Consider the following 22,764-nt stretch of genomic DNA (forward strand, 5'->3'; position numbering starts at 1 on the left):
CGAGTTTTCCTGCTCTCCCATTGTCAGCTGCACCCAGCTCGGGGAGAGCCGGTGTCCCCCCCCTCCCCGGTGCCTCCCTCCATGTGCGCGGGGACCCGCCCGCCGTGCGGGGAACGGGGCGCCCGCCCGCCAGCACCGCCACGGCCCCGGCCCGGCCCCGGCCCCGGCCCCTGCCCCCGACCCGCACCGCCCGCCGCCGCCTCTCGCATCATGCCGCCCCCCCGCCCGGCCGCCACTCGCTCCCGGGGGCTGCCTCTTTTTCCGGCCCGCGGCGTGTGCGTGAGAGGGGCTTGAAGTTGCCCCGGAGGCGGCGGAGAGGAGGAGGAGGAATAGGAATAGGAGGAGGGGGGCCGGGGTTGCTGGCGGCGGGGCGCGGCGGGGCGCGGCGGGGCGCGGAGCCCACCCCCATCACCTGTTACCTCCGCTCCCCAGGTTGCCTGAAGTTCCCCGGCGGAGCCCGGCAGGACGGGGAGAGCCGCGGCTCCGGCTCGCAGGGACCCTCCAGTGGCTGCCGCAGCATGGGCTGGCTCAGGGGGATTGCCTTGCTTTCCTTGGGAGTATTACTAGCAGGAAGAGTGAACTGCCAGCATGTGAAGAATAACGTGCCGAGGCTCAAATTATCCTATAAAGGTAAGCCTGTTGTTCTCTCTTATTCTCCGTTTTCCTCAAAACCTCTCCTTCTCGCCCCTCACCTTCCCCTCCCCCCCCAACCCCCCCTACACCTTCCTCCCGAGTCTTCCTTATCTTCCGAAGGGGAAAGTGGCATGAGGAGAAATTTCTGAGAAAAATACTTTAAAAAACCACTCTGTGCTACGGTCGGTACCACGCAGTTTAAACATAGACAAAGAGTTAGTTGCATTTGTAGACAAGGGCTCGGGATCGTGCTGATCCGGGGAAGAGTCTTTCCAGTCTTGTGCTATTTCATCGGACTTTACTCTTTAAAACGATGAGACGTGTTTGGCCACCCAGCTAATCCCCCCCCCCCCCCCCCCTCGTTCTGGGCATGTAGTGCTGCCACAGTACCGGATCTCTTTCAAACAGCGTGGAATAAGTGAAGATTTATATTTTCCTTTATTTAGGCATGAAGTGGTTAATTTTCAAGTCATGAATATTCAGTTTGTACAAATCTGACAATCAGATGCCTAACATAAGCAGTAGATGGTGGGTTTGCCAAGAAACTATAAACTGAAAGAAACAGATCAGTCCAGAAAAGGAGGAAAGGACTGTTATGCACTAGAAAATACCGCCTATGGATGCAGTGCAATTTATTTGAGCTGAGGTTGTTTTCGGTATAGTCTGATGCATGTCATTAAAAATCACAAGGAAGGTATAACTGAAGAAAGAGCTCTGAGATTACGTTTATGTTGGAAATTGTGTAATGCTACTCACACTGCAACTGTCAGTAATTAACTTTTGTATAATAGTGCCTGTATTAAAGGAGGACTCTGAAATAGGCAGACTCCTTTTCTTTATCAGCATAGCTCCTCTATACATATATTTTCAGGAGAAATCACAAAGTATGGAGAATATGTAACTGGGGAAGAAGTTTAAAATGTAAGAGCTGTAGAGTATTATTGCTAAAAAGAATGTGTTTGTGTATGTGTGTGTGCGTGTGTGTGTGTATGTACATGTTTCTCTCTGAAGAGCTCCCTTCTCATAATTCTCAGATTATAGAAGGCTGGAAGAAGGAGCAGCAACTATCCTTCTGAAGGAAGGGAGGAAAAGTAACACACCATTTCTATAGTGAAAAAAGAGAATGTGTGTGTGCATGCCCGGTCATAGATGTCAATCTCAGTTTACAGTATAGTGTCAATACATCTCTTGCCAGTAGAAATAATTTTATTTTTTTTTTCCATCTTTCATATGCTGTAAATGAAACAGAGAAAAGTCCTCTCTGAGACAAGGCAGATGTCATTTTCACACTTCAGATTAAAAAGAAAAAAATTAAACACCTGCAAAACTTGGATGCATTGTTATGAAAAAATACATGTGTGGGGCTTTATTAAGGAACACATATATGCACATTTTTTGTGTGTTTAGACTTGAGAAGATTCATATGAAAAGAACAGTTTAAGGTGTTCATTCATTTGGTTTTCGTAAGAAAAGCCATTTCTATTTTACAAAATTGATTCTTTTGAATAATGTAGTCTGAAGAAAACTTCTACCACAACTACATGTCATGTCAAAAGTCATTAAAAACCTCTTAATAGCTTCCAAACTTTCACAATCATACTGAAACTCAGATTAGTATAGAGAAGCATAAATCCTATAAAAAATGTCCTGTAAATGGTTTTAATGGCTAATTAATTATTGTTTATTATTTTTCACTTTTTAAAGTTTATTGATGGCTCAAGTTCTCTACCCCTGCTTATACTGGCTAATCTCACAGCAACTAATTTCAAAGGATGGCCAAATATGCCTGACAGTGACTTGATTATTTTTTTTTCCTGATGCTACTGTATCCATGTGCAGTTTATCAACATTTTGCTACTCTGCTTATTGGTTGTTTTCCAGCTCAGCTCTTTCTGCAAGAAAGGATCTAATTTTCATTTCTTAAATGTATCAGACACCAAACTTTAATATATAGTCAGTCCTATGTGTACAAAACAAGAAACAAAAGGGAGCATTGACACTGTTTTTATGACTGATAGGTCACTGTAGAAAGATAGTGAGTTCAAATGCTGAGCAACCCTGCTTCCTAACCAGCAAAGAAAGTAAATGCGTACTTAACTCAAAGCAGGTTAAAGTAAAGTCTGAAGACTTGCAGGAATTCACACTCTGCCCTTTGATTTGTATGTGTACTTAATCATAAATTTTGCTTCAGAAGTGTGTAACCCTAAAAATCAAATCAGATTCTTCATGTGCTTAATGTTAAGTACCAGTGTAAATGCTTGGCCAGGTCAAGAGGAACATGCTGCATGTGCTGCTACATTGATCCCTAAGTATGGGGATATCATTATTAGTCAGGGGAAACTAAGCCTTATCAGCTGGTGCTTTTCGAGACAAATTTTCCTTTCATCATTGTGCACAGATAAATAGTTTGCATAGGAGCAGCCTTAAGAGATGAAGGTATTGAAAACGTGTCTTTTAGGCACTGACTGAATTACTTTACATGCTAATACGCATCTCCCAGGATATACCTCGCTGCTGTATGATTATGTGATACTACATGATTCACCTCTAGTCAAACTGTTTACAATTAGAAGATGCTACCCAGTTACTTACTCGTTCTGCCTCTCCATAAAGAGCAGTGGTAAAACAAACTCATAATATTGAAAAGAATATGTAAAGGTAAAAAGACTGACCCAAGTGACTTCTCTTTTCAGTGGCTGTCATTGTGCTTTGTTTTAACATGCATGCTTGTCTTTTTGCTTAAACCTTGGAGCTAATTGTCAGCGCTTTATTTCAAAAGAAAAGCAAGGATATATTTTAACTTCTTGTTTTTCTCAACTAATTAGATGTCAAACATGGTTAAAAAGCTCAGGCTTTTGCTTTAAAAGTTAGTGAAATGAGTCATGAAGGGTTAAAGCCCTGCCAACCTTGATTTCCTATGGTCACTTGTTTTCAAAGGTCCAGTATTAGCTCTGCCATTTCCCAGGTTGCTGGACAGAAATTTTGGTTAACTCCCATTTTCGCTTCCTCTTAACTTCACGTCACTCAGTCTTGCAGAAGATTAGAAGCATCCTACAGGGTACGTTGTGGATAGGAAGAGGAAGGGAAAGTGTATAAATACATATATTAAGGCCTCATCTGCGGTCTGAAAAGGTTCTTTCTGTTTATTGTAAAACAGAGCTCTGGTTATTTGGTTTATATCACCTTGATTTTGGTGACGTATTAAAGGAAGGAAATTTGAGGGGCTCATTAGGGAAATCCTTGTCCAGATGAGATCTGTGGTGAAACTCCTGTTCAGTAGCATCAGGGCTTTTGCTTTGTGCATTTTAAAGTTTCCATCCATATTCCTTTTAGAGCACAGATTGGAAAGGTTTAACATAGGTGATACCTGTCTCCTTATTTCAAAGAGAACTAATATGATTAATTCTTCCGATCCAAAGTTTATTGACGTCAATAAGTTCTGGATCATAGTCTCAGCATAGTAATAAAATAAAAAAAAAAGCTGTAAAACTGAAAGCTCAGCCAAGCCCTTCAACATCTGAGCTCCTCTTTTTATGTCCTTCAAATATTTTGTCTTAATTATAAAATAACAAGAAATGTAATTTTTGATATGTCCAAAGTAGAAGAATCTTTTCTTAAAGATTTTTTATTTTTTTTTAAATCTCACTGGCTTGAGTTTCCATATCAGCTGTAAGTCACTGTGTCACCAGGTCACAGATTCTGTTCAGAAAACTTCTATTGCACACAGAGTTCTCAGAAAGTTGGTGATCAAGTTGAGTGTGCAAAGTTTAAAACAATAAATATAGCCTTAACTCCAGATGGATTTCTTGTATCATCTGTTGTCTCCTATTTTCTTTTGCTGTCCTCTGTATGGAGGGGCAACGTCACAAACAGAGACAAAACCAGCAACACTAACCTTTAAATATAAACATATAAGCCCAAAGAAATAGCGAGTTTCCATTAACAATTCCTTGATTTATAGATTTTTCCTAAGACAACCTCCATTTTTGTCTCCATATGAGTAAATCTTGTGAACCCAACTTTCTCAAATCCATCTGTTGCGTCCTATTTCTCTATTGAAAATTACTAAATGCTGTAAGTATGTTTTGTAAGAGTACATGTGTGGTTCTTCTTTGTTATTGTTGCTCAATTGGATACATATTACTTGAGAACAAGTAAGTGGAAAAGCATTGCGCACAGATTTAGCTCTATTACTCCCTGGCTCCAGTTCAAACCATATTAAAAATAAGTGTTTTGTTTAAAGTTGGAGTGATAGTGAGAACTACTCTGTCCTTGAAGTGCAGTTGATTTACAATTTCATGTGATGGATTTTTATACGGATGAAATCCTGGCCCTAGTGAGAGCAATGGCAAAGCTTCTGTCTGACTCAATCAGTGCAACATGCTGTGACGAGGGAGAAATGACACTGCACTGAATTACCTGTATGTATGTTAGTGTAAATATGATACTTGGTTTGTAGTTTGTTGACCTAGTTGGGTTGTAGCTGATGACCTGCTGGCGGTTTTGATTGTGGTTTTTCCTTTCAATCAAACTCTATAACTCACAATTCAATAACTCCACAAATATTGGGAAAGCAGGCCAGGCTTGGAGAAGGAAAGGGAGAAATATCAGCAATACAGGCTGTCTCTCTTGAACTGGGACCACTGTTAGAATTTGTCTCAGGTTTCAAGGTACCTGCTTAAAAAGCCTTTTGCTTAGACTGAGGGAAAAGCCTCTCCAACATGCTTGAAAAGGAGATGAAGGGCTGTCTAGATTTGGGAAGAAGACCAGGAAGCAAGGCAAGCAGGTGACGTTGACAGTTGAGAGGTGCAGGATTGTCACGTTCCTCAGCTTCCAGCCTTTCTGCATGGTGTTTCTGCATGCTCCGCTGCTCTCTGTCCTTGCCATCAGCTCAGTTTACTCTGGAGGCAATGAAGACGTCAGATGCAGTCACAGATTCCTCAGCTTTTTTTTTTTTTTTTTCCCTGTAAATGTTGAGAATTTCAGAGAAGCTCTGCATATTGCTCTTCCTGATGTTGGTTGAGTGGGATCTTCACAAGACCTGAGGACTGTCAGAAGAGACCATAGGACAACCCAAATGTATCCCATGAGCCTCTGTCATGTCCTATATGCTGACAGAAGGGAGAAGCTGATAAAGAAAATGCCTAAGCTCAGATCTTGCCTATATAGGGAAATTTTCAGCTTTCTAATTAGTGCCTGAGACATGCAGAGTAATTGGAACAAGGAGGGTGAAAACCTAGCCCAACATTTTCATTTTGTGTTTCCAACTTTCCCATTTAATTCCAGTGGAAAAAGTGGTTTCTGAATTACAGAGCCTTCTGAATTACTTCTCTTTTCTGAGAAGCTGAGGTTCTCTGTAATTATTTGTGCTGTATGGATTACAAATGACTGACATATTCATGAAAGGTGCTGTATTGACAGAAAATGAAGCACAGCTCTTTAGCTCTGTACAAGGTGTACAGCTCTTACCCTTGCATTTTTATGATAGCTTCTTTACAACTCTCACCTGGAAAAAAAAAAATAAAAAATTAATCGTTTACAATTTCACTGACTTCAGTGGATCTCCTGTAAGTGAATTCTGCCTTAAAATCTGCTTCTGTGCTTGAAGTCTTTTAGATCAGGACTGAAGTACCTATCTGTTTGCTCAGGGCTTATTTAGGTGTGCATTTATTCCATAACAATTTGACAAAATAATATTTAAAATAAGAAACCCAGTCTTTGCAGGTTGCTACAATACAAATGGCTTATATATGATAATCTCTCCCGCATGTGCATTTGTATGTACAAAAAGCATTATCAAACTGCTTCCGAGAAGAAACCACTAAATGATTTGTATTTTAAATTCTTTCTTTTTGCTTGGAAGTGTTTTTTTTTGTTTTGTTTTGTTTTGTTTTCAGGTTTTATTTAATGTATTGTTGTACTCTGATCCTTCTAATATGGTTTTGGTTTGATTAATCACTGATCCAGCATATGAGTTTTAATGCCCACAGCTGCTATTAGGGAGACATCATTTTATTTACTTCTGGGCCACAGGCTTTTTCTCTTACATGCACACCTGGAAGACTGCAATGGAAGCACAAGTAATACAAAGTTACTTCAATGTTTTGAACATTTTCTACATCAACTGGAGCCTGGTTTGACCCTAAATCTGAAAGAAAATCAGATCTTTACCTGGGGCGGTGCCTAAGTGACTGAGAAGGAAACAAATCCTTCTAAGTGGTGTCAATGTGACATTTTCCAGTTGTTTGAAAGCTAAAAAGGATAAAATTGTTTTCAGGCTCCCACACACTTATTTTTTAAGCAAATGTGTGGGGTGGACCCTGGCATCTCCATGTCAAAATTTTAAATAGAAGTTCTGTAGCTTGTCCTGGTGCACTTGTTAATTAAGGTTACATGGGAAATTTGCTGCTGGTGTTGTGCTGGGTCTGGTGGGCGATTCAGCGAATTCCTTCCCTTGCAGGATTAAAGCTCCCTTCAGGAATGTCTGCAAGTTCACGGTCCTCCCACATAAAGCCTTCATATAGGTTAGCTGCTCTCTTGCAGTAACAGCTGTGAATGGTGAGAATAACTGTGGATAGTACATTTACTTGACTTTTCCTATTTTTTTTCCAAGGGGGACAGTGCCTCAATGTACAAGAGAAAGGGATAGCCACAGCTGTTGAGAGCATCAAAAATCTTAAGAGTGCTGTAGCCTTTCTCCTGCGCAGTAGGAGGTTCTCTGTGGTGTCTTTCTCTTTCTTTTTGACTGACTATGTCAGTCATGTTAGGCTCTTGTTACTGTCAATGGGAGGAGAGGGGTACCTCCAGAGAGCTTATCTTGGGTTAGGCAGGCTGAATGAGACTTTAAGGACGCTCATCGCTCTTCAGTGACTGGAAAAGAAATTAAGCTCCTTGTTCATTCATTTAGATTCTTTCTTTCTGTGAGGATATCAAAAGAAGGTGCCAATTAAATGCTACAGAAGAATTTAGGCTGTGTCCCGAAATCAAAACTACCTAATTAAAGAATCTGTCTAAATGAGTATTTAAATTTGTGTTAAAATCCAACTGCTAAAACCTATGTATGCCCTCCATGTCTGTGATCTGGAGATTGCCTAGATCTATCTAAATTTCCATAAAACTTTCAGTCACAGCAAGAAATATACAGTACTGCTAAATTCTTCATTGTTCTGAAAACAATTCACTAACTTACATCTCACATTTCCCATATCTCTCCTCCTTAATAAGCTCATTCCAAATCCAGTGACACATGCTGGAAGTGACTGTCTGGGGCTGCAGAGCTTTACTAATTTAATAGCTTAATCATTCAGAGCTTTCTATATGCTGTCCCCTGACCAGCTCTGTTACTTTCTGAAGGTTTCTACTTTTAAATAAAAACTGTTTTCAAGACCCAATTTTGTATAAGTTGGTTTGTACATAAATATACATGTGCATATGTACAACTGAAAAGACAGGTGTCTGGACCCTGTCTCCCATTTTTCAGCTGACCTATTTCATTAGTGAGAGAGCCTAATTTAGGCTCATTTCTAAAAATTCTGAATAGTTGACTTACACTTTGGGGGATTCTTTTCTCACCTTGGTCATTACAGGTTCCCCTTCATCTAGGCAGGTCTACAGCAATCTCTGCAATGTGTGAGCACTAGTCTACTTTGAGTCACATCTAGTTTTCATCCTTTACTGTTTGATAACAAAATACAGCAAAGTCAAAAGCTTTTGCCATTCTTCTAATGTTTTAAAATTTTTTGACATTTGTTTGGCTTCCTGCTTATCTCTGGAGCTGAATGTTGCAGAAACTTTAGAAGTGAGCAGTCAAATAAAATTCTTGTCTCATAAATATTTTTGTGCAAAGTTGGATCTTGTGGGGAACTATCCAAGGAATGAAGCAGTTATTTGTTTTCATCTAACCTTTGGAAGAAGGAAAAAGAAAAATCTCCTTTACTCTCCACTCTAATGAAGTACATGTATAAAGCTCATGTTGGTTCTAACAGCCCCTCTTGGCTCCTTTTGAAATTCCAGCCTTGTGTGAGAAAAGGACACAAAAAAGCTCTGTGAGATAATTTAAAGGACTTAGAGCTGCCTTTCAAGGGGGAGGAGTTGGTGGCCTTTTCTAGAGGCAACAGACGATAAATACAGCTCACAAGCATCCAAAAGAGCTGCATAGAGTGCAGGCTACAGCTTTCATCAGCAGCTGACACTGCAATGGCAAGAGCTAGCCTTTGCACAGATCCCACACCTGGCAAGAAACAGATTGAAGTCTCTTAACATGAAGTAAAGATGTTAATATTATGTTTACTTACTTCATGGATTTCCCAGTGCAACGTTACTACTTCTGCATGAAAATATAGTCTGAACTATATATATAGTCTCTGGTGGAGCTCTTTTTCTCCAAACACAATGGCCACAGCTGCAATGATGAGTGTTGTTCTGTAATACCTGTAGGTCAACTTGATCTCATCCCCATCATGCAAGGGGCTGTGTCATCCTCATCATGCAAGTACAAGCTCTGTGTCCTGCTAGACCCATGTGACAAATGTCAGCTCCTTTCAAGTGATGGGAGGGACATCAGAAAAGATTTTTTTTTATGGATCTCAGAAAGAAAACTTTACCTTCCAGGCTACTTTTTTCCCATATACCTCCCTACTACCACAGATGAACAGCTATATCTAGACTTTCTGATCTGACAGCCTTGCAAACAACAATATAAATGCATTCCTGAGGTACCTGCAAATTGCATAGTCAGGAAATTGCTTTATTTCTAAATTACTACTCTTCCAGGATTTGTCAGAGTCCATTCACCAAGAGCAAACGTAAATTCAGATGTACAGGAAGACATGATAACATTTTCAAAGAGCCCTTGTTGGCACTTATCTGAACTATCCTAAACATCAGCAGGGCAGTATTTACAGAATGTTAGCTGTGCAGTTATCAGTTTGGTAACTCTATCATATTGCAGTTCTAAGTATGTATCCTCAGTCATACTACTGTGCTCTAGTCATAATACTTGAAGAAATAGGCAAGCAAAAATTCATCTCATAAGAAAGGATTTAAAGATTTAGGGATTCATTAAATTTCAAAGGCAATTATATATAACTCTTGTAAAAACTATTATGAAAATAAAAAGAATATATGTCGGAAAATTTATTTTTCTCTGAAGTCTGGAATATATAAAATAAAATTTATATAAATTTATCATTCTAACTGTTCATTTTTTATTGATTTGATTTTCCCTCTTTTTTTTTTTTTTTTCATTTTCTTTTTGTTTTACTATATCCAGGGAACTGTAGCCTACTGAGTGAGTATTCTACGTACTTTTCTGACATCCCTTTTTCAATTTTGTGTCTTTCACCATTCTTCTAACACCCATTGCAACTTACACTCTTTACTGGACAACAGTCACACAAATTAGGAAAGCTTTGTTATCCTTACCAAGTGGAAGCTGAAGGTTAACAGAAGCTCAGCATCGTGTATGAAGGTACACAGAAAATCTGTACTGTAATAGGAATCAAAGAAAACACCACAAATGTGAAATCTTATTAATTCTTTGGCTATTAGATGATTTCTTGAGGAATTGCTTGAGGTCAGAGACTTGACATGCTTATTCAGAGCTGTAGCAGTTCTCAGAATAATCTCATTAATGTGTATATTCAAAGTTCAGTCAGAACTTAGTTTTGATCACCATACAAAGACCTTACAGGTACTTTAAACTGATTATAAAACTATATATTCACAGCCGTGTATGTGTGTGACATGAAACACATACCTATTATCCAGAAAGTCCATCTATTTTAATGTGATTTGGGTATTCCAGATGGTTTTATACAGGAACATTTCACAATGTTTTTTGGAGTCTCCACCTCTATTTCACACTAAATACACTGTGAAGGTGATTACAGATGGCACTGTCTGAAGGAAAGGAGCCTTTGTGTTTAGTCTTTGCAGTACTGTCTACCAAAGAGCTAGTGTCCTTGTTGGGGTCTGCTATAGACCGCCGAACCAGGATGAGGAGACGGATGAGGAGTTCTACAGGCAGCTGACAGAAGTTGTGAAATCTTCAGCGCTTGTACTCATGGGGGACTTCAACTTCCCTGACATATCCTGGAAGCACAACACAGCCCAAAGAAAGCAGTCTAGGAGGTTTCTGGAGAAAGTGGAAGATAGCTTCCTGACGCAGCTGATTAGTGAACCTACCAGGGGTGGTGCCCCGCTAGACCTTCTCTTCACAAACAGAGAAGGACTGGTGGAGAATGTGATTGTCGGGAGCTGTCTTGGGCAGAGTGACCACGAAATGGTGGAGTTCACTATTCTTGGCGAGGCCAGGAAGGGAACCAGTAAAACCACTGTATTGGACTTTCGGAGGGCTGACTTTGGGCTGCTCAGGACACTAGTTGGTGGAATCCCTTGGGAGGCGGTTCTGAAGGGCAGAGGGGTCCAGGAAGGCTGGGCGCTCTTCAAGAGGGAAATCCTAATGGCGCAGGAGCGGTCTGTTCCCATGTGCCCAAAGATGAGCCAGCGGGGAAGAAGACCAGCCTGGCTGAACAGAGAACTGTGGCTTGAGCTTAGGAGAAAAAAGAGGGTTTATAATATTTGGAAAAGTGGACAGGCCACTAGGGAGGACTATAAGGATGTAGCGAGGCTGTGCAGGGACAAAATTAGGAAGGCCAAAACTCATCTGGAGCTCAATCTGGCTACTGCCATTAAAGATATCAAAAAACGCTTTTATAAATACATCAACACAAAAAGGAGGACTAAGGAGAATCTCCATCCTTTATTGGATGCGGGGGGAAACTTAGTTACAAGAGATGAGGAAAAGGTGGAGGTGCTCAATGCCTTCTTTGCCTCAGTCTTTAGCGGCAATACCGGTTGTTCTCTGGATACCCAGTACCCTGAGCTGGTGGAAGGGGATGGGGAGCAGGATGTGGCCCTCACCATCCACGAAGAACTGTTTGGTGACCTGCTACAGCACTTGGATGTGCACAAGTCGATGGGGCCGGATGGGATCCACCCAAGGGTACTGAGAGAACTGGCAGAGGTGCTGGCCAAACCACTATCCATCATTTATCAGCAGTCCTGGCTATCGGTTGAGGTCCCAGCTGACTGGCGGCTAGCGAATGTGACGCCCATCTACAAGAAGGGCTGGAGGGCTGACCCGGGGAACTACAGGCCTGTCAGTTTGACCTCAGTGCCAGGGAAGCTCATGGAGCAGATCCTCTTGAGAGTCATCATGCGGCACTTGAAGGGCAAGCAGGCGATCAGGCCCAGTCAGCATGGGTTTATGGAAGGCAGATCCTGCTTGACGAACCTGATCTCCTTCTATGACAAAGTGACGCGCTGGGTGGACGAGGGAAAGGCTGTGGATGTGGTCTACCTTGACTTCAGCAAGGCTTTTGACACCGTCTCCCACAGCATTCTCCTCAAGAAACTGGCTGCTCTTGGCTTGGACTGGCGCACGCTTCGTTGGGTTAAAAACTGGCTGGATAGCCGGGCCCAAAGAGTCGTGGTAAATGGAGTCAAGTCCAGTTGGAGGCCGGTCACTAGTGGCGTCCCCCAGGGCTCGGTGCTGGGGCCGGTCCTCTTCAACATCTTCATCAATGATCTGGACGAGGGCATTGAGTGCACCCTCAGTAAGTTTGCAGATGACACCAAGTTAGGTGCGTGTGTCGATCTGCTCGAGGGTAGGAAGGCTCTGCAGGAGGATCTGGATAGGCTACACCGATGGGCTGAGGTCAACTGCATGAAGTTTAACAAGGCCAAGTGCCGGGTCCTGCACCTGGGGCGCAATAACCCCAAACAGAGCTACAGGCTGGGAGATGAGTGGTTGGAGAGCTGCCAGGCAGAGAAGGACCTGGGAGTGATGGTGGACAGTTGGCTGAATATGAGCCAGCAGTGTGCTCAGGTGGCCAAGAAGGCCAACGGCATCCTGGCTTGTATCAGAAACAGCGTGACCAGCAGGGCTAGGGAGGTGATCGTCCCCCTGTACTCGGCTCTGGTGAGGCCGCACCTCGAGTACTGTGTTCAGTTTTGGGCCCCTCGCTACAAGAAGGACATCGAGGTGCTTGAGCGGGTCCAAAGAAGGGCGACGAAGCTGGTGAGGGGCCTGGAGAACAAGTCCTACGAGGAGCGGCTGAGGGAGCTGGGCTTGTTCAGCCTGGAGAAGAGGAGGCTCAGGGGCGACCTTATCACTCTCTACAGATACCTTAAAGGAGGCTGTAGAGAGGTGGGGGTTGGCCTGTTCTCCCACGTGCCTGGTGACAGGACGAGGGGGAACGGGCTAAAGTTGCGCCAGGGGAGTTTTAGGTTAGATGTTAGGAAGAGCTTTTTTACTGAAAGGGTTGTGAGGCATTGGAACAGGCTGCCCAGGGAGGTGGTGGAGTCACCATCCCTGGAAGTCTTCAAAAGACGTTTAGATGTAGAGCTTAGGGATATGGTTTAGTGGGGACTGTTAGTGTTAGGTTAGAGGTTGGACTCGATGATCTTGAGGTCTCTTCCAACCTAGAAATTCTGTGATTCTGTGATTCTGTGAAAGATACGTGAAAGCTTGCAAGACCCTGGCCTAGTTCTCTGAGTTTAAGCTAGTCTTCTCCTTCTTTGTATCCTTAGCAGATAATCAAATTTAAAAGCAAAGAGTAAGATAAAGCTGTGTGTATGTGTGTGTGCACTTATCAGACAAAAATAAAAACCTTACTTCAAACACTTCCTCCCTTTTCCACTTAGTCTGAACATATCTTACCAGGCCACCGGTGTTTAATACTCCTCTGCTCCTACATGTTTATGGGCTTTCTTTCCCAAGAGATTCTGGATACTAAACCTCTATGTCTTCCCATATGCAGCCTTTTTTTTTGTCTTTCCATACCCAACATGCTTTCCAACCTTCTCCAGGAGGAGGGCAGCCTTCCTCTGCCACTTGGGGAAACACTCAGTAATTAGCTCAGTCACTTATAATTGCATGTCATTTGTGACTCACTCAGTGGAAAACTGTCACTTAACAGTGCTAGTTCAAACCTAATAATGACTGCTATAATAAATTCAGAAGGAGAATTCTGCATTTCTGTAAAATTCCCAGAATAAATATGAAATCACCTGTTCCTTCTATCATCATGGCCTGTGTGAAAATAAAACTAGTTGTTCATATATTCCACATACCTGATATACAGCATGTAAATATTACCTTTAGTGAATTAATTCAAGGATTATTTTTCTATGCTTTTTTTTTATACTTTTTTTTTCATACACTTATATTAGTTAATTCTTGCTTTGAATAACATTTTTCCCTACAATAAAATGCTAATTTTCATGTTATTAATTAAGAAATACACAATGAATACACAATACAAATGAATTTATTTGTATGGTTCTGATTAGTCAAAAGTCTGTGGTTTGACTTTTTAAATTAAGGTATCTTACTGAACCACTTCATACCATTTTTTGTGATCATTTTGCTGGCACTAGAAAACCTAACCTCAGTTCCTGAAGCTGGCAAACAGATCACCAGAGACCAACACACAAAAAAAAAAAAAAAAAAAAAAAAATCCGTTTACTGAAGTAAAAACAAAAAAGCAAACAAACAAACAAACAACAACAACAACAACAAATGCAACTGTTTCATTTGCTTTCAAGGTATCAAATCTTTTGTGTACTATTATTCTACATTAGAAATTTTAAGCTATCAACAATTATCTTCATATAAATCATATATAAGTTCATTAAATGTGTCTACTGTGTCTACAGTGGTGCAAGAGAAAAGGGAATTAGAGCATTGATACTGTTAATTGACATTGTACCAAAGGGAGTGAGGACAAGCGTGAGCAATGCACCTTCTAGTTTTTGAACGTAATTTCTATAGCTGAAACTACAAACAGCTTTTTAAAATCCATTTCTCATAACTGCCATTCTCTTAAAAACTTTTACTATCAGCATGTATGAATATGACAGACACTGAATTTTGTTTTGCTGTAGGTTCACCACCATTACTACGCATGCAAACTATTTTACCTTACGCCAGACATATGGAAGTGATCAATGCATGTAAATTATATGAAGGGAGGTGAAACAGTCTAGGAAACATGTACTTGTTTCTGGTTCTAAGACACTGGAACTACACCATAAAAGGAGACTTCAGGTATTAAAACAAGTTTTCTTTGAAAATAACAACTAGTGAGTGGGTAGAATAGCAATGATTTTTTTGATAATCACCATCAAAGGACAATATTGTTCTGAGCAAGGCAATCCAGTTAGTTTTTTTGGACATCAGGGTTTAGGAAAGAATTGCTTACATGTGCAGAGGCAGACAGTGAACCTGTTGTGTGAAGAGATGAACTGTTCTGGTACCATTTTCAAGTGAGTCCATTCTGTAGGCAAGTGCTCATTAGTATTAGTCAAGAAAAAATCAAAACAAAACAGAGTTTAACAGGCAGGGCCAGGTTAAGTATCTGCTGTTCACATTCCTCCCCAGATATCATGTTGGTGTGTCCACCATTCAGTGAATTGAATCTCGTGTGAAAAGCAGTTTTTGTTTTGTTCTTTTTTTCTTTGTTTTGTTTTGTTTTGTTTTGTTTTGTTTTTGGGGGGGGGGCAGGGAGGTGGTAGAGGGGAGTTATTTTGTGACTCTGACTTATCAAGGGGGTTATCAAACAATAAAAAAGCAATAACTTAAGTCATCTCTGCTTTTCAAATCGTTTGTAAAACTACACTCCCCCAGCCCAAACCTAAGAAAATTATGCTTATATTGTGATCAAAATGCATTCATTGTGTTCCCTAGATTTTCCAATTTTCCATTCCAATAAAGTTTCTTTTTCTAAAGTCTTTTTTTTTTTTTTTTTTTTTTTTTCATATTCAGTACTGCAGAGTAAGAAACTAATCTAGAGTCGGGCAGGGCTTTATTCTAAGGCATTGTCATATTTTTCATTCTGAGCTGAAAAATGACAGATCACTGGGCTTCATAAATGTGTGGAGAAGCTGTCAAAGCTCCTATTTGCATGTGAATGGTCAGCCGAGGTAGGAAGAGAGATATGTAAATAATTCTGCAGCTAGCTCCTGGCAAAGATCATTGCATTTCAAAGTGCTGTGAAAAGAAACACCATAAAACTTTAACCTATTCACAGGTATGGAAACTCCCATTCCTTAAATAGATTTCGCTGCAATAATGACCACTTGGGGATAAGTGAATTTTAAAAAGCAATATCAGGTCTTCAGGTCTTCCACAACTATACGTTTTCTGCTTCTTCTAATATTAAAAGGAAAAAAAAAATGCTAAAAATGCTGCCCTTTCTTCCTTCATGGGGGAAAAAAAATAATAAGATCTAAGGAGTAAGGAGGTGTAGACCTTCACTGAGAATCTGGCATAAGAGCGTCATTGGAGTGGAAGAAACATAAAGGATTCAAGTATTATTATTCTGAATTGTGCCAGTCATTATCTGACCCATGAGGCACTCAAAATAATCATTACTTGAATCTTGTTTACAAACTGCTCAGTATTTCACTATTCTTTATTGTTGCACTGCACACTTAACTAGGTAGAATAAGTGGATGTTTTGGTTTAAAACTAGATATATCCTTCAAAAATACACAGCTTTTCATGCACCCAAAAAGAAAAAAAAAAAAAAAAGTGAAAGTAAACAGTAGAAAAATGAGGAACACAGAGTAAAATAAAAACTAATAGGCTCTGAGCCAGTTAGTTTTCTGCATGTTTTATTGTACTTCGTGACTGCTTAGATAGAATTGGCATGTGTATATATGGAAAGAGAAAGATTTACTAAGCCATTCATGCCTGAAACAGCTCCAAAAACCGTGATTAGGCAGGAGCAAAGACTAGAAAATGTTTCCAAAGTAAAGTTCACCTTGAAAGGTGATGTGAATTATGTACCTACCCGTTAATCATGAGATAACATGGGCCTGTTGCTGTAGTTTTCTAAGTAGTAATCATTTTCCCTGATAATATTTTGTAGTTTCTATCTACTTACCTTAAAATACCATGATGTATTTCATTCAAGCTCCATAATTCAGTAAATAGTTCATGTCACCCCTGTAATCATTTATAGCACACATTTTCTTTCCCAAATAGCTTCTGTGCACTAATTTGATCTGGTTAAATTATGCTGAAAAGGACTCACAGAGACAAAGTTAAACACATTTTCATTCACTGAATTTATAAAGGGCAATTATTCAAAGACTGGGATTTGCTCAATCATGCTAATATTCCTGTAATGAAATGTGATTTGTCTTAGTATTTACCAGGAGATTAAAAACAACAACAAATAAAGACTGATTTTACAAGCTCCTACTCATATGAGTAGTCCCACTGATTTCAATGGACATGGCACCTGTGGGGTGAAGTGCCCTTTTGGAACGTTATATAAGTTCTTCTTCACTTGTGAAATAATAATACTACAAAACCAAACAATTGTTAGGAACGCTTGAAATTGTTGAGCTTTGTTCAATTAATGGAAAGAAACAAGGAAAAAACTATTCAAAATATTGTTCTGTTTCCAAATTAAACAGTTTCATCCAGTAACAATCTCTCTTGATCCCACTTATATCATGCTCTAAAATACTACAAGAAGAGCTGTGTTTCAGTGCATCCTTATGTCCAGTGTCTCAGTCTGCTGGAGTCCTTTTTGGGATGTGTATCAACACGAAATTTTTCAGATTTTTTTTTTTTTTTTAATGCCAAAGCAAGTTTAAACTGAGTTTTTGAGCAAAGAAATACATTGTATTTTATTTCCCATTTTCCCTGCTAACAGGTCTTTCTGTTAAAACCTTCTATGCAAAAGTTCATCTGTGTGCATAACAGAGCACACACTGAACACAAATCAGCCTTGAAGCAGTTCCACTGATTTTAAAACAGTAACTTTAGATAAGTTAGTAATATTCCAATCTTGGAGCAGAGTTTCCATAATGAAATTGTTCTGTTTCAATAACCCTTCCCATATCTATCCAAAAAAGGCACAACATTGAAATTTTTGTTGGAAACTCCTTTTACATTGAAACTCCTTTGCTGGAGTATTACTTACTCAGCATAGCTTTACCTTCAGGCATTCTGAGTGAAAGTTGCTACTGCTTGCCTCTCACATGAGCTCATCTGAGAGGGCCGAGGAGCTCTCCCCACAGCAGGAGACTCCAGAGCTGCTTTCCTGCCTCTCCAAATAACTGCTAACTCTAGCAGAGGAATCCCTCCTCCTTTACAAACATCTGCCTGACAAAGTGGGACAGCTAACACAGGGCCATGTGCTTCCTCACTCCAGACATCTTGTCAGTGGTCTCTTGGTGCTCCTCACAAAACAGCAAGAGAAATTTAAATTGCAGCTACTCAGATGTAGCCACTCGGGGAGACACTCCATTATCCTAAAACTTACTGTGCTCTATGCCACATGTTAAGAAAATGCAGAAAGTCTCAAATGCAGTAGAGGATGGTGGGACAATAACATTTTTCATGTTTTATTATAGGTGTTTGTTTAAAGAAGGAAACAGAATGTTTTATATTAAAAATGGGAGCAGAAACCATTTGTGGCATAAAATCCAATGGAAAATACATTTACTTTACTCATCTCCATTGAAGGACTTCCAGTAAAGGACTGTGAAGTCCTTTAGTAGGCTGGAAGGGGACATCAATTGAATTAATTGCAGTAATTACTTTAAGTGTATTAACAATCAAAAAACACACAAAGTAACTCATTAGTAAATATATCTATGATGCCTTGGAACTGAGGCATCGTAACACTTCTCTAGTGCTGGCCAAGGATGATATTAACAGGTAGAAAATACATTATATAGTAACATAGACACAAAAGATTCATATACATGTATGTCAAGAAGGTCACTTACTGTAACAAAGTCTCTGAGCCTGTTCACATGTTGACTAGAGGACATACAGGCATCAGACATCTATGTAAAATTGTCAGACAGCAGCAGGGTACATGAGGTATAAATGCAACATGGGAAACTCCTTCCCCTGCTATGTCCAACTGAGATGAAAAGTTCTCTCCCATCCAATTACTCCCATCTCTACCATCCAACTACAACAAGGTTTTGGTACATGGATGAGCTCAGCCTCTCCCTTTGTGGAGCTGAGCTGGGAGAACAAACTTCCCAAAGCCTCTGAATTCTGAAAGTATCCTTAGGTGCATATATGCATTTACCTACATAATGTACAGAAACATAAGGATATTTATACAACCATGCTTGGACCAGATCCATAAACAGTGCAAAATTAAACCACACCCTGCTGCAAGTTATTTTTAGCTGTTCTTCAATGTAAATGTCTAATTCAAAATTACATTTCAAAATAATGAATGATGTGTTTTGTGTTTCAGTGGGTATAAACGTTTGCATTGCATAGTAGATGATTTAAGCATGAAACGTCTTGCATTCCTAAGGCTGTTGCAGAATGTGGGTGGGAGGTGGATCTTTTCTGCTTTGCTCATGCCAGGAAACAATAAATGAATTAATATTTATCCTGATGTTTCATCAATATAGTGTTAGCATTAATGGACAATACAGGTATATGTTGTGGAGAGAGTGACAAATTGCTTACAGAGAAAAAAAAAAAAAAAAAAAGCAATAGGTGCTCTGAAAACCAGGACCAGTATTTATAAAAGTTGTTAAAGCTGGTATTGAAACTAACTAAACAGTAGCCTTCTGCAGCAGTGAGTTAGGTCAGATACAGAGATCAAATGCTATTTAAAAAACAAAAAAAAAAGGCAAGGTGATTTTCTTCAACTGTAACCTGAGAGCTATCAGGAACTATGTATTCTCTTTTGCTCATCCCCTTTCCTAAATCATCCACAGATGGCTATCAGTACATTAGACTGGCTTTTGTTCTGGCTAGATATTACTGTTCTTACACTGCCATCTCCAAGACAAGCCTGGAGAATTCTCCATCAGTGTCAGGATTTATGCATAGTTCTGCCTCTAGGAACAAGATGATCCCCAAACATGTCTGCTAAGGAACAGCAAAACTCATTAAGAAACAAGGTGACCATAAAGAGAGGCTTGTTTCTTTTTTAGCAGTCTCCTTGTGTTTTAAACTCTAAATGGAGTGGAATTTTATCCTTACATACATTAAAAATAAATAAAGGAAAGGAAAGGAAAGGAAAGGAAAGGAAAGGAAAGGAAAGGAAAGGAAAGGAAAGGAAAGGAAAGGAAAGGAAAGGAAAGGAAAGGAAAGGAAAGGAAAGGAAAGGAAAGGAAAGGAAAGGAAAGGAAAGGAAAGGAAAGGAAAGGAAAGGAAAGGAAAGGAAAGGAAAGGAAAGGAAAGGAAAGGAAAGGAAAGGAAAGGAAAGGAAAAATCAGAGCTGTTTCTAACAAAAACATTACTCATGCTAGTATCATAGCCTTAACTTTACATTTTTACATTTATTGGCATAACTGCAAACTTATAAAGCAGTGTGGATGTTTGCCATATGCAAATCCATCCATCCATAAATCAGCATACAGACTGGAAACTGCACAGCTGAAGTGACTGTAATGGTAAATGAAACCTTTCACCACCAGGTCAAATGCAGTTCAGCATATGTGGAAAATGAAAAGCTCTATCATACAGGAATTGATCTGTGGTGTGTGTGAAATGAATGAGTGACCAGTTCATGCTGCTTCATTCACCACCACAACTGGCACCCCAGGTTTGAAATGGCAAATAAGAGCTGAGCTTTAATGACAAAGTACTGAAGCAACCTGGCTCATGGCCGTTTTCTCTAAGCCATGCATAAACAGAGAATTTGCCTTGTGGGACTGTCTGGTAATGTATTACAAGGATTAGGCAGGCGTTTTCCATCAAAATGAATTGTCAATGAAAAAGGAAGTTTCCATTTAATCAAAATTTTCCACCAGTTCTATCCAAATGAAAACATTACTCTGGATCATTGCGCTGATCTAAGGCATATGATTTTGTACTCATCTGACATTAAACTGTGTGTGTTCAGGGTGACAGCAAGGTTTATAAGAATTTCATGAGGTTTAGGTGTTTGCTTCCCCATCCTTTTCTACACAGGACCATAACTCACATTAAAATCTTTGACAGTACCTCAGAAAGCAGTATAAGGGTTATATGATAGCAGCACAGAATAAGACATATAAGCCAGCCTTGAATCTCAACCAACAGGATGAGATCAGGGATGAAGCATGTTTACGTTTTGTATAAGTTAGTGTCAGGAGATGCCATGCAAGACAGGACACTCAGAAACATTTCCAGACTTCTCAGATGAGGATATGATTTGACCATGTTTGGGCTGTTTTTCCTGTTAGAGCCTAAGAAAGCTGAACACCCAGACAAGAATAGACATGTTAAATGATCAAAAGAAAAAGCTATACATTCTTGGATTTCATTTTTTTCTAAGTTGTCACTCTGTTCAGTTTGTCTTAATTTGAAAACAGCTGTTTGAATATTGTAATTTCCCCTGAGACAAAAATAAAAATAAAATCCTTGCTTTTCTCAGCTTTTACTTATTCCTGCTATGAAACTGTGTCATCTCAGAAAAGCAGTGCTTCACAAAGCTCCTGTGTGAATACTGAAGCTCCAAACTATCTTGCCACATACAGCAATGTGTTAATGTCAAAGCATATTCTTCAACATTAATTGCAGCAAAAATTATATACTACCTTCCTAGAAAGCAAAAATAGTGCTTGGATATATTGGTTAAAATAAGATTATACTACAGAAGATTATACTACAGAAGAGATCTTTTGCTCCTCTTTAAAAGAATAAAAACATAGATAAATTGAGGTATGTGTTTGTCTTCGCATTTCAAGGGCATTAATATCAGGAAGATTTAGTCTTAGGACTAAAACAGTTGATCTACAATTCCATGTTCTAACACAAACTTTCAGTGTGACTTCAGACAACATTTCTGTGCGTCAGCTTCCAATCTCTAATTACTTTTTACACACATTTGTTTTATTTTCAAATGGTAGTACACATTTTTTTGAAGGCAAGGACTAGGTTTTAGCGCAATGAGATACTATCTGGACTTTCCAGAACAAATAGTACAACTGATAAATAACACAAGTATTTAGTTCAAGGCTCAAACAAATGCCTAAGTACTAAAACAAAAAGCCTCACTCTTGTTTTACTTTTACTCTAGTAATAAAAGTAATAGACAAGAGATTTAAATATACATATCTACGTATATATAAAAACATTGAACAATTATACCTTAAGAGTACATGTATATCCAGCCTAATTTCACAAATCCAAGTTTAGTCCCTTGTAAGGTACCTTTCTGAGTCCCTTGCTTTTGCAAGTGAGAAGTGATTTTTTTTTAGTAGTTTATTCAGGTTAGAAATAAAAAGGCATTGTTAGGTAAAAAGATTAAAGTATTATTTAAATGATTATTACCCCACATTTAAAATTCAGAAGCTTACTATTTCTGTTTTCAAAATTTCTCCTTATCTTAATGTTATTCAGTGCTCTAGATATAAAAGCTGCAAAATTATTCAAGTTTGTTACATTCATTCGTTTTAATATGAAAAGATAATTTTTTCTCACATTATTGTTGAGAAGAAGCAGTAAAGTGTAATTTTCAGTCTGATTGGCGCTGAAACTCTTTGTGCATTCACCTCACTTTTAATATAGATATATTTATATAATCCGTAGTTTCAGGTGTAGTTTGTTACACTAGTCGACTGGAACACTCTAGATTATCAGGGGACTTCCAGGTGTCACACAAGAAGAATGACTGTTTTCCAAAACAAGCTGTGCAGTCCCTTAGGTTCTGGCATAGATGAATATATGAGTGTTACTAGGCAAGGAAACCATTTCTGAAAAGTTAATCCCATGTTGTGTTTGAATGTTAAGGAAACCATCTACTCATTCTAAGGGGTTTAACCTTTCTTCAGGAGGTAAGTCTGGAACAATGGTCCATATTTACAAAAGGTTTCCGTTATTTTCCATAAGGAATACAAAACCAGAGTTTCTCCTTTGCTGGAACTGCCACTTCCTTGATGTAAGTACTCATTGCCATTGTTGATTCATTCAAATACAAATTATTACAGTAATAATAAGTGACAAGCTCTGTGTTATTTTGAAATAACACACATTATGGTTCACATCATGTCTTCAGAGACTCAAGCAATGTGTTATTTCACATTGACAAGTGCTCCAAGGTGTTTGCTCTTATGAATAAAGACTTCTTCAGATAATTTGAC

General features: G+C 39.4%; 1 protein-coding gene across 8 annotated transcripts in view; it reads left to right on the top strand.

Annotated features, from left to right (window-relative positions):
- SEMA3A (semaphorin 3A) overlaps positions 1-22,764 on the top strand; it is a 346,181-nt gene that overhangs the window by 171,548 nt on the left and 151,869 nt on the right. For 7 of the 8 annotated variants that reach the window (XM_072026340.1, XM_038179761.2, XM_072026369.1 and 4 more), the window contains one exon: positions 433-630. In XM_072026340.1, coding sequence (XP_071882441.1) covers positions 519-630 — 112 coding nt within the window. In that variant the 5' untranslated portion in view covers positions 433-518. Of the gene's footprint in view, positions 1-77; positions 276-432; positions 631-22,764 lie in introns of those variants that run through there. The other variant, XM_027460077.3, reaches the window with a different exon arrangement.

The sequence above is a fragment of the Anas platyrhynchos genome, chromosome 1 (assembly GCF_047663525.1).
Source record: "Anas platyrhynchos isolate ZD024472 breed Pekin duck chromosome 1, IASCAAS_PekinDuck_T2T, whole genome shotgun sequence".
Lineage (NCBI taxonomy): Eukaryota > Metazoa > Chordata > Aves > Anseriformes > Anatidae > Anas > Anas platyrhynchos.